This window comes from Gorilla gorilla, chromosome 22 (genome assembly GCF_029281585.2).
Source record: "Gorilla gorilla gorilla isolate KB3781 chromosome 22, NHGRI_mGorGor1-v2.1_pri, whole genome shotgun sequence".
Lineage (NCBI taxonomy): Eukaryota > Metazoa > Chordata > Mammalia > Primates > Hominidae > Gorilla > Gorilla gorilla.
In genome coordinates, this window is record NC_073246.2 from 36,734,974 (window position 1) to 36,747,964 (window position 12,991).

Here is a 12,991-nt window from a genome sequence, read left to right on the forward strand (position 1 = left end):
ATGTTACTTCGTGTAACCATTAAATGACCATTTACAGATTCACATATGAGGATTTCTGGTGTTTGATTGTGGCCTCCACTTCCAAGGTAATCAAATAGTCCCTACTCCCTTTGTTTTTAAACTTCAAATTGCTAGAAGAGTAAGGAAGAGAGGGAAGGAGAGGGAGAGAGAAAGGAAAGCAATGCAATGCAGTTGGATATTTTACCTCCAAGGCTGGAAAGAGGATTTATCTCCTTCTCCTACAGGAAGGTGGAAAGGTTTTCTTCCTTTTGTCTATCCAGATGATAAAGAGAGAATCAGACGGACTTAAATAACTCTATACAACTGAGAAACAGGGTCATTTCAGTATCTCAGAGTTTTGCAGACAGCAGCACCAGAATATAGTCCTTCCTAAGTAACTTTAATTTTGGGGGAAAATAATTAGCAAGACAGAAGTTACTTGGAATACTAAAAATCAAGAGATGATTTGAGAGGTCAGGGACCTCTCTTGGCCATATGGAACACTCAAAGTGAGGCACGCACACTCATAAAAGTGGATCAGATGTTGACTGGGTTTGGATGATAAGCACTTGGTCCCAATGAACTTCAAAAGTAGGAAGGCAATGGCCCCAATAAAGTAAACAGAGTGGCTGGTAAGCCTTCTCCCTGCTCATATACCCCTCTTTCACTCTTATTTAGAGATTCATTATTCTGAGTTTTCTTTTCTCCCAAACTTTATAAACAAATGCACATGTACCAAAGGAGACAGTTTATTAAGGTGCCCACCACACAGCCTGGCCCCCAAATTCTTCATATTATCAACATCTAATTATAATAGAACATGTTCAATACAAGAATGCCAAGTGAGTGGATAGCCCAACACTTCTTCCATCCCTCCTTTGGTGATTGGGATTCTTCTCGACACTGGTCAGCCCTATAGTAAATCGATCCTTGAGCCAAGAGTGCGCGCCCAGGGAACGGCCACCCCACTTGCATTGGCTTTGTGGCAAGGAAGGTCTGGGTTTGCGTCCAAGTTCATCACTTACAATCTTTGAGATACTGGGCAAGTTTTAACCTCTGAATTTCCATTTCTCTGTCTATAAATGATACCACAGGATTGTTGAGGGAATGGAATAATATATACAAATGTCTGACCCACGTCAAAGTAGCTCACAACTGGTCCAGTTAAAGAGTTAAATCTTCTTCCTACATGCTTATGACAACCAGCATGCAGAAGAACAACAAAATGGGCTTCCTAGTTTATCTAGGTTTCAGTTTTCTGTACCAGCATCTATTACTCCATCCTCATATTCCCAGAAAGGAGGAAATTACGACACCTTAAATGTGATACATCATATTTGGTCAATCAGGGGTGAAATTTTAAAATCACTCACTTGGGTTGCCCAAACCCATCTCTAGGTGGGAGTTTGTGACTGAACAGGCATCGGTACCACCAGCTCTAGAATCTGCCCTGTTCTATCTTTTGAAATAAATTCAAAAAGAATTCTAAGACTCGACCGTAGAAGTTAATGATGGTGTCCTGACTGGGAGAAACGTGTAGCCCGAGGGTCTACTCATGACAAAATGGCTTTCTATTCTATTTCATGACCAAATGGCTTTACCAGTTTAAGACCTGGTAAAATAGGAAGTTGAAATAAACCTCAGCCCTTTAATAGTTAAGACCTCAACAAATAAACAGTGGTTTAGTGGCATGACAACTTGCCCCCTCTCAATCTGCACCGTGCTTCAGATAATTTGAGATGTCTATTTTGAGTGACCCTCCAGCACATGTGATTCTAGGTAAGTATTGGTGCTATTCTATATCAGTATTTTCTTGCTGACAGAGTTAGAGGAGCTGGCATAACCCTTCTGATAAAGTCCTAGCAAGGTAGGGTTCCTGAGCCTCTCTATAAATCCCGGCAAGCTCGCCAAACCCCCGGTTACTGACATTTCTGTAAAGCTGAAAAACATTCATGCATCTGGACAGCACCACTGTAGAACTACTCTGACAAATTGGATATTTCTCTGAAAACTACCACTGCCATTTCAAAGAAAGCCAGAAACACATGCTGTATTTCTTAAAGTGTCTTCGTAAATATAACATAGAAACTTCAGGGCTGAGCCTGGAAAATAAGCATTTTCCTACTGTCAAGAACAAACTGAAGGTCTTGGCTGAACAAGACTTGCATATTATGCCTGTTAACTTTCCAATTTCAAGAGAAAAAGCCCAAGGGTCTACCCAAAACACGATTAGCGTAAAACAGCGTTTTCTTATAGGAAAGAAATAACAAAAGGAAAAGGAAAAGTTGTTTCACATGAAAATATTCTGGATACTTATTTTTAAAAGTTGTTCCTAAAATTTTACAAGTGAAGTACTGAATATCAAATTCATATTTTGGAAAGAAAGAACACCAGCAATATAGTTCACACATTCTTTAGAGTAGCAACCAAGCCCGTAGGGAACTCTAAAAGCGAGTTATGATTTCTTAAATGTTGCAGAAGTAAAAGTTTTCAAGAGGAACAAAAAAGGGGCGATGCTTAGTGTTAAACCTGATACTCTACTAAGCATATAGGACTCCAAAGAGCTGATGAATGCCCATCACACGGTCCACAATAATGCTTTTGCCCGGGAGCTTCAGAGGATGAGAATTCAATGTGCAACTTCCCATTTTTTTTTTTTTTTTTTTTTTTTTGTTAAAGAGGCATATCTGATGAAGAAGGAAATCAGATTAGATTCACTCTTCACCAAGAAACAGAGCAACTCAATGGTGACAGTATCAATTTTCCCCCATGTGGCTGAATTTTCCATTGCCTTTAAAAATGCTTAAGACTTTTTGTTCCCATATCAGCAGAAAAAGGCAAATCCCTTAATCAACCTAGTAGTATAAATGGCCAGTTAGGCAATGAGAGACTAAGAAAACAGAGTCTTCCTTTTGATTTTACACATGAGTAGATGATGTGAATTAGTTTTCTGAAGATTATGTGAATTAGTTTAAATGACCTTAAAGGCAAGATGAAAGAATCTCCTTGAGAGTTGTATCCTCTTTGGAAGCAAAGTATTGTTTTGCCCCAAGCCCATCTCGCTCAATGAACATACCATTTGACTTAATTTACCATATACGCTTGTATTTTGGAATTTAAAAAAATCAATGTACACATTTTAAATCATTATTAATGATTATTATGTAACAGGAAACCAGTGGTTTCATGGATCCTCTTCCTAAATACACCTAAATGAACCTACAGATGACAGGCAGCCCCCCCAAAACATCAAGCTTTAGGTTTCTGTTTGTTTACAAAAGGGTTACTCCACAGACAGGCCACTTAGCTGTGTGCATAGTATCTTCTGGAAAGATTTATTTGGAAATTTTCCAATCAAGTAGAAGAACCTTCCCCAGAAACCTAACAGTGAGAGCTAATGGCATGGGCTGTCAAGCTCCATGGGAGACAGTGGGCATGCCTTTTGAGAACCCATGTTTTTGTTTGCTTGTTTGTTTGTTTGTTTTTTTGAGACGGAGTCTCGCTCTGTGGCCTAGGCTGGAGTGCAGTGGTGCAATCTCGGCTTACTGCAACCTCCACCTCCCGGGTTCACACCATTCTCCTGCCTCAGTCTCCCGAGTAGCTGGGACTACAGGCACCCGCCACCATGCCTGGCTAATTTTTTGTATTTTTAGTAGAGATGGGGTTTCACCATGTTAGCCAGGATGGTCTCCATCTCCTGACCTCATGATCCGCCCGCCTTGGCCTCCCAAAGTGCTGGGATTACAGGTGTGAGCCACCGCGCCCGGCCTGAGAACCCATGTTTGAACCCAAAATAGAGAGCTACTGGCCTGGAAACCCAAAGGAACAGATGATATTTGTACATCCCACAATACAACTCACATACAGAAAATGCCTGGGGAAGCTAATTCCTGCTGTCCGAGAGGGGCAAAGAGCTACCACATCGATTGCTGGCCACCTGCCCTTTTCCCCAGATGTGTTGCTTATCTTTTCCTTAACAAGCCTGCTACTTTGAGAAAGAAATATTACTGTAAACCATATCACACACAGCTGCATCCTGCATGGCACAGAGAAAAGTCTGCATTTTGGATTTTTGAAACGGTATCACAGAGCAAACAGTCATTGACGTCACTGGTCTACAGTGTAAATGAACTTCTTGTATTATCTAATTTGGCACAGTGGGCCTTAGGCAATTATTGCATCTTACAGCGCTTTAGTAATTGCCAGCTAGCCCCATGGGCTGGGGGGACCTGCATTCTCTATTGATTTGCAAATAACATCCTTGATGTGATGACATCCATACATTTCAACTATTTCTTAATAATAAAAAAACACTAGATACAAAACCCACAAATAATCTGGCAATAGCGAGAACTTGAAACATCCCCATCTTTACTTTGCTTGACGTCTGTGTGTGTGTGTCTGCATGTGTGTCTTCAAGCCTAATGGGTAGGTAAAAAAATAGCATAGCCAAAGCTAACTCTTAAAAAATTCAAGAGAGCTATCTATCCAATATGGACATCCATACCCAGAGCTCCTCGTATCCTCTGTAGCAGTGCTTTTCCTTGTGGGGATCTGGTTACAATGCAGAACTGACTCGGTGGGTCTGGGGTGGGTGGGGCCCAAGACTCTGCATTTCCAACAGCTCCCAGGTGGTGCTGTTGGTTCGAGGCCTTTCTCTGAGCATCAAGGGGAAACCCCAGTTGGTCTGGGAGGGTGTGTGCACATGGGGGCCAGCTGTGGGTGGTGGCCCAGGTGCAGGAGATGTGGGCAGTGGGCTCCGTCTGGTACTTACCCTGCATCTGACTCTGAGGCTGAGGGTTAAAGGCAGTGGAGTGGTTCAGGGAGGCACGAGGGTTGGGCGTGGGGGCTGGGTGGTGTGGGCTGACCCTCATGGCTGTGCGCCGCAGCTGCTCCAGTTCACTGAGCCGCTCGGAAAAGGACAAGCTCCCGGGCTTGGTCTGATCATCTAGTTTCTGCCGATGTCCTATTGTGGGGAGCAGGGAGGGGAGGGGATGGGAGGAGGGAAGGAGGGAGGGAAGAGATCAGAAAAAGTATTGTGGATTTCCTAAAATTGGGGCTTTTCTTGTCTTTCCCCTCTCTCTCCCCTCACCCCAACATAGACTCGCTAGAGATATGCCAGCTGAATTTGGGGCCACTGTCCTCTCAGCAGAATGGGCCCCCTTTCACCGCCTCGGCCACAGAGTGCTCCCCCAGTCTGGGCCTCGGCACCCTCCCCAACCCTCTACACCCACTTCTAATGGGCACAACTCACTGAGATACAGAACTTGGCGGTGGTGGTGATGCCGGGAGGGAAAGAGGTGCATTAATTGTTGGCACATGGCCACATGCCAGGGGCTATGCTGTGGCAGCCAGGAAAGGTGGCCTCCCAGGGGCATCAGATCGGCTGTTCCTTACTGCAAACCCAGCCACTGGCACGTTTCAGAGGCGGCAAAGTGGGCTCCGCAGCTTGTGGTAGGGCCCCTTCCAAGAGGAAATGAGGCGTGGCTGCAAACCCACAGCCTCTGGGGAGGTCCGAATTCCAGGTACACGCAGGGCATCCTCAGCCCCTCAGCCCCTCTCCCTCTCCCTCTCCCCCTCAGGCTTTTCACAAGCATTCCTTCTTCCCTGAAGCCGACTCCCCCATGTACCTCTAAGAAGGAGTTGACAGGAAGGCCTCACCTGTGTCTTGTCCAATATTCCCAGCAGAATAGGGCCACTGGAGCCCAGAGGTAGCTACAGCCTATCTGGTGAGTTTCCCCAGGGGGCTCAGGACTGGTGGGATGGGATGATGGGCCCCTCGGTGTCTATATAGGGTGGGATGGTGGGCCCCTCAGTGTCTATATAGATAGCAAGTGTCCTCATCATGCTCTTCACCAAAACAACTGTCACCAGGAAGCAGCAAGCAGAGGCCACCCACGGGGGACTGGGGCCTACGGTTTTCTCAAAATGTCCTTAAACCAGAGCCAGTCCTGTCGTGCAAAGCTGAGGCTCCACGGTAGGGAGGTAGCCACAGGAGGCCTGGGCCATTCATTTCTCTTTTAAAGACAATGGCCTCCTGCTGCTTCCTCAGCCTTATGGTTCCAATAAAGAGTCCTTGATCGATTGCACAACCTCTGTTCCCTATTGTCAAATGTCCCCAAAGCCAGATTGAGAAACAGCCTGCCCGCTGCCCCCATAAAGTGCTCTTTCACATGCCCTGACCCAATCCTAGACTAGAAAGAGGTCCCCTTGATTCCACTCCCGCAGCCTGGGGTAAGAGCAGACCACGAGAAGTGCACTGTAGTCTAGCTCCCAATGGCTACAATTATAAAATTAAATGGTATAACTTGCATGATGGCTGCAAATCTCCATGGCTGGCCATTTCTTCCTGCTGCCAGGCCCCTTGGCACAGTTGACATTGTCTCAAATTCCAGACCAGAAAAAAAGGGCCCACTATATTGTAGTGATTTTATCATTAATGAGACCTGTTTGGCTCCAAAATGAGGAAAAATACTTAAGCATAATATTTATGTAGTTCAAATGCAATGGCCCCTCTTGTCATGTGTCACCAAGGCAAATCTGGACTCTGATTCAGCGCTCCAGCCCACAACAGGAGACTTGAACGCAAACAGCCTGAGTCACGCAGGCTCAGCATGCATGTGGGAGGCCTGTTCTCGGCTGAGTATTTTAAGCACCGGCTTTGTGGATGAAAGGCCATGGGGCCAGGTCTTGCAGCAACCCCCATCATCCCTTTCCCTCAGAAGTATGAAAATGTCTTTTTTCTAGAACGCTCTGTGTTGGTCAGCCATGGTGTGACTCAGTGCCTCTGGATGAAGCCTTCCTTAGCTCCTCCCTCCTCTTATCTCTGCCATAGATCCTTGGCTTCCTGATGATCAAACTGAAAAATCTGCAGTTTTCTTGCAGAAAAACAAACAATTCCAATGGAACAACCATTCAAAACATAATAACTCAGCCCTTTAACCTCCTACCACAGTCTAATGCCTGGCATTACGAGTTGGGGTAAAGAAGAAGGCAGGAACAATGATTGTGGAGAGCTCTATCTGCCTCAGAAATAATGCCAGTCGGCAAAGGCTGCCGGCAGGTTTTGTGCTCATTTCAAAACTTCACATTCCTCAGGCACTTAGTGGCATTTTTGAAGAACACTGTGTCAAGGACAGTGGGTGACCCAGGAGAGTGATGTGAGCGAGGTCATTCTGAATACACAGCACTTGACGTGGTAGAGTCTACAGCCAGCCTTGGAAGAAAAGCTCTTGGCAGTTGTGTCTCTCTTAGCCAGCAAGCGTGGGGACCTGTGCCACGGAGACACCCAACAGGAATCATCATTCCAGGTAAGCCAGTCCTGTGGTCAGGCACAACGTGAGGTATTTTTTGTTTGTTTCTTTGTTTTTTATTTTAATTAGTCCCCCTCATTACTATATACTTAGAAATGAGAGCTTTAACTTGTGAGCAATTTCTATACCAGCTGATACCTGCCAAAATTGTAGTCATTTATAGAGATTAACTGATGACTGTCTGCTTTAGCAGAAGTGTTCAGGCATAACTCTCAGAGAAAACAATTCTTCACTCTAAGCTGTTTTCTAAGCCCTGGGAGTCTCAGGGCTGAGTTTAATGCTGGAGGACTGGGGAAGAGCCCATTCCACTCTCCCCACGTGTGTTCCTGGGAGTAAGTAGGAACGTTATTGCCTTGGTAGGGGTCTTGACCCTCAGGCTCACAATGGTGCTGGAGAGCTGTAACACCAAGGCACAGGGGAAATGAGAAGCATTATCATATTCAAGGTGTGGTTCGGATGCACTTATAAGCTAGATCAAAGGAACATCTAATTCTTACTTTCTGAAACCATCAGACCTCATGTGCCAAATAGCAATATTTTGCATGAAATATAGGAACTTCTGATATAAACTTTCAAGCTGGGGAAAATGAATACTTTATGTCTTCAGTTTCCTGTATCTGTGTTCAGTTAAAAGGCTCATTTGCCCCCTGAATGTTAAATAGAGTGAGTATGGAAAATGTCTACTATCCAATTCACTTTTCTTCTTTCTCACTGAGTACCGGGCTTTAGAGGGCAACAGGGAATTCGACCCTGGGTCAAGCCCTTGGGTAGAACCAGGATGCAGCTCTGAACACCTGCATGCTGGCAGCTTGGCTTCTTCAGCATGTTTGGAATCAACTGTGAATGTTTACAGGGCGGTGCTTTAAAGTAGTGGGCACATCAAGATTTCACCCTGGGACATCTTAATCTTAAGCAGAGTTGAAAAAGGTCCTAAATTCTTCTATTACCATTTTCTCATTTTTGAAAAAAATGAAAGTACTTGCTTGGAATTTTATTATGTATGCTGAGTCATAAAAATCCAAAAAAGGGGACAAAATGGTATATAATAAAAGTAAGTCAATGCCATTTGCAAAATTTTACTTCATTCCAAAGGCATTCCTATTGTTTTCGGGGTTGGCTGCTCACTAGTCCATCCTTAAATGTTATGATATTTTGTGACGGATAGTGAGACCAGCTTTCACTTTTCTGCCGTACAAACTAAACTGAGCAGGTATGCATATCTCGTTGATAACCGAGCTGCCTTTTTCAAGATACCATTGTGATCTGTGGCTGTAAGTAACATAAATGTAATATATGATCTTCCATTAAAGAAACCAGATAAGGTTAAATTGCCACCGTTTCTTGGAAAATTTTGGTTAGATAGAATAAAGAATTTTCTGGCAGTCAACAACATATTAGTCTATGTTTCTGATATGGGTTTGCTAGTTTTCTTGATAGATTCTTAGCAGAAAAATGAGGAAGGTATATACTCAGAAGGCTGTCATGATGAGCCGTTGAGCCAAATCTATGCAAAAGCATAATGCCAAAAAGATATATTTCTCTCTGTATATACAAGTATAAAATTGTGGTTCTTCTAAAAGCATATAAGAATTTTATATAGTCAATTTTAAAAGGATATCTGTATTTCAGAAGATGTTGGCCAGTCAATTGGATACTCACTACATGAATCTGGATATAAAAATATGGGGTTTTCTTCCTTTGATTTGCTACTGTTTTATGACAATGGAAAATAAATCAATGTGTGTAGAGAACAGTTTACTTTTCCTGGTATCACAGTCTAACCTTTAGGTTGCAGGGTCATTAGGATTTCAAAGTGACAGTACTGAATGTGACTCTTCCTGAAGCCCCTTGCAGATGGTAAAATAAATCTCCCTAATTGCAAACCTAACCATCTGCTGGCTAATTTAATGTTGGGAAATATTGTTCAATATTATTTACCATACCACATGTATATTATATATACTACATAATATAAACTATATAATGCTATATAGTATGTCAGTATACATTCTAATTCATATTATATATGCATGCTTATATATTGTCCAGTGCTACATAACTATGGGTAGCCTCACTTTCCCCCGCCCCAATTTCTTCTCATATCGTTAAGCTAAGACACCACCACAAGGTTGGAGTACTTCAGAACTGGAGAATGGCCAGAGAAATCAGCCTTGGTTTTTAACTAATGTGTGGGAAGTGAGGTTCAGAGAGGTTATGTCATTTGCCCAATCTCACACGGCCAGTTACAGGAAGAGGGCAGGTCTGAAAACACACACACTCTCAACACCCACCGACAAACACACTCGGAATGTACACTCAGTGCGCCTAGAAATTCAACACCCACCAACACACACACTCGGGATGTACACTCAGTGCACCTAGAAATACACATTTCTGTGAACTCAAAGCGAACAGGGTGGAGAAGTGCACAATGCTTCATAGTTTTAGATCTGAGAGACACGAAAGCACTTGAACTTCTGCATTCTGCCTCAACCATCTCACTTCTGCTCCCAGTGTGTGTGTAGAATCAGAAGACAGCCCCAGCCACACTGTGACCTGCAGGCTGTGAGGCTGTGTTTCACCTGCTTGAGTGGGCAATGGAATTACCCGGGCATTCTAGTTTGGTAGGTTGGTCTAGGGTAAAGGGCCTGAGAATTTGGAGTTCTAATAAGGTCCCAGGCGATGCTGAGGCTGCCGATACAGGGAGCACACTGGGAATATCTGCATGAGAGGGAGAGCTCCTCCTGATACTCGAGCTTCCAATGTGCATTACTACTTCCCTTCTCCTGCCTGCTTCCGATTTGCTGTGTGCTGGGGAGAAACACGCGAACTAAATATGCCTGAACTGTGTTTAGACTGTGTTCATGAGCAATGACTGACGGCCTCCTTTTGGTGATAACTATTTGGCCGTCTTTTCATTTTTTTAACTCTTCAATACACACAGAGCAGCTGAAAATGCCCAAACTCCGCCCTGCAGATAGGCAGGTGTGTGACTGTCTCTGTCTCCTACAATAACTGGGCACATTCTGTCAGAGTCACTGTCATGATAATCAGTCTGATTGCTAAGGTGAACCCCAGATTCTCAAGTAGGAAGTAATTTCTGCTGTGCCATCTATAGAAAGACTTTGGGGAATGGCAGGGAAGGGTTACATGGAACCTTTATTCCATTCCACAAATGCAGCAGTTAAGTTCTCTGAGTGCCCACAGGACCGGGTGTTAATGCAGATGCCACAATCCTCCTCCCCTCTAGAGAAACAACATGGTCCCAGGGAAACGTGAATGCTAGTGTAGGCGTTAAGAATTCTCCATTCTAAATCTGCTTTTCTACCAACCTTTGCTGTGGACAAGAACAAGTCTCTTCATCACTGAGGCTCCGTATCTGGAAGCCTGGAATTAAGAGACTAAGAAGGATTACTCCAAGGGACTCTAAAAGCATCCACAACAGTTACATCTGCTGCGATTATCTACTCAACTGGTTCTAAGCACGGTCTTTCTTGAACAACTTCTAATGAGGTTACGACTTTCAAAGTTTTCCCTTTTGTCTTTTTTCAGGCAGACACCTGGCCTCCGGGAGCCAGTGCCAAGTCTAGCTGTCAGGTTGGTCTCAGAGCTCTGTCTTGATCCCCACCAGGTCGCCCAGCCTGCGATCCCACCTGGCCTGCTCTATCTTTCTGTGTGCTGGAGGTCAGCAGCTTTGCACGAGGTGTCCTAAGAATTCACTCTCCCTCTGCCTCCAGCTGTTTCATCAGTGACCCTTTGGACAGTTAGTTATGAGTGACCTTGGGACTTCAGTATTCAAAGGTGCTCTCCTCTCTCCCTTAAGCCTTCACAGAGCCTTTCGTGCTACCCTACTGACTGGGACATTCCATTCTGCTTTCACCCCTCCCCCTCTACCATCCCAAGGCTGAGTCCAGAGGGAGTGGGACATTAAACACACCTCAAAATTTGCTAGGAAGTTGTCAGAGGCTGCACCTGGGAAGAAAGCCACTCTGCGGAACACTCATCCAGGCTCTCATTTCCCAGCTTCTTGTCTGGGTTGGAAAACAATGATACATTTGCCCTGAATGCCCACCTTTTCCATCAGTGGCAGTAGGCACATAAGTCTTAGGTGAGTACCCGTCACCCACCCCGCCCACACTCCCTGTGCAGGCCCCTGTTCCTCTAGCTTGTGCCCCTAAGCCTCTTAGAGGTGGATGAATCCTGGCAAGTCCCCTAGGATACCTCCGCTTCCTAGGAATCCCTTTTACCCACGCAGGGATTTCTAGAGGCGTGATGCTTTAGCCCCAGAGAATCACCAGCAGGAATAGCAGAGCCTGTGGTCAGAAAGAGCTTTTGTACTCTTGTGGGTGGTAACAGGAAAGCAAGCACCCACTGGGTCCACCTCTGTATGGGGCTTTCCTACTCTGGGCCTTCCCAAACCACGGTCCCACAGTGGCCTCTCAGGCGACATGAAGTACAGGTCATGTCACCTGAGGTCAGGTGGCATTTTCTTAAGCCTGTTTTCTAAGGCAAATGCCTCCTACTTGAAACTGGAAGGCAGATGGGTTGAGCTCCCCTCTTTGCTCTGGCAGCAGTGGCCACCTTGCTCTTGCCCTTGTGTCACTGCCCTGGGGCCTTTGCACTTACTGTTTCCTCTGCTCAGGAAGCTCTTCCCTGAGATCCCTGTGGACCTGATCCCTCCCACCCTTCAAGTATTTGCTAAAATGTCATCTTCTCCCTGAGGAGTTCCTGGAGATCCCCTTTTAAGTTGCAGACTGTCCCACATCCAGCCAATCCCTAGCCCTTTGGCTTAGGTTTTCTCCATAGCACATGTTAATGTTATCCAGGGTCTGTCTGCACCCATGGGACTGTAAAGTCTACAAAGACAGGGATTTTGTATTTTTTCTGCACAGCCATGTCTCCAGCACCTATAAAACCAACTGGAGCCTAGGAGGCTCACTAATGTTGGCTGAATGAATGAATGAGTACTCAGGTCCCTCATGATTGGTGCTGTCCAATCACCCTCCACTAGGTTGTGGGAAAGCAGAAATCATTTCAGGTGAAGGAAGTTGTAATTAAAGTTTTCAGCTGAAATGTAACTACAGAAAAACTTCTTGTTGAGAAAAAATACAATATCATAACTGAGCAGTTTCATGAGAATTGTCTCATTAGAAGTTAAATCAGTCCGGGCGTGGTGGCTCATCCCAGCACTTTGGGAGGCCGACATAGGCGGGTCACTTGAGGTCAGGAGTTCAAGACCAGCCTGGCCAACATTGTGAAACCCCATCTCCACTAAAAATATAAAAAAATTAGCCAAGCATGGTGGCGCGCACCTGTAGTCCCAGCTACTTGGGAGACTGAGGCAGGAGAATCTCTTGAACCCAGGAGGTAGAGGCTGTAGTAAGCCAAGATCGCTCCACTGCACTCCAGACTGGGTGACAGAGGGAGACCTCTCCCAAAAAAAAAAAAAAAAATAATTAAATCAATGAGGAAAACTCATTTATTTTCATAGTAAAAAATCAAAAAGAATGGGTCAAAGGCTCTTTTGCTGAGTTGAGAGTGGCACCCTGACATAAGCAAAGTCCACCAGCTTCTCCTGTTTCTTTGTAGTGAGTACCCTCTCACACGCACACACACAAAGACATACAAAAACACAGATGGCACACATGCACACACATACACACATACAGACATGCATG

General features: G+C 44.8%; 1 protein-coding gene across 6 annotated transcripts in view; it reads right to left on the reverse strand.

Moving 5' to 3' along the window:
- Positions 1 to 12,991, reverse strand: part of RUNX1 (RUNX family transcription factor 1) — a 263,011-nt gene that overhangs the window by 41,918 nt on the left and 208,102 nt on the right. For 4 of the 6 annotated variants that reach the window (XM_004062749.5, XM_063702580.1, XM_063702578.1 and 1 more), the window contains one exon: positions 4,775 to 4,966. The exons of the other annotated variants lie outside the window; for them this stretch is intronic. In XM_004062749.5, the coding sequence (XP_004062797.2) occupies positions 4,775 to 4,966 (192 nt within the window). The remainder of the gene's footprint in view (positions 1 to 4,774; positions 4,967 to 12,991) is intronic. 6 annotated transcript variants of the gene reach the window in all.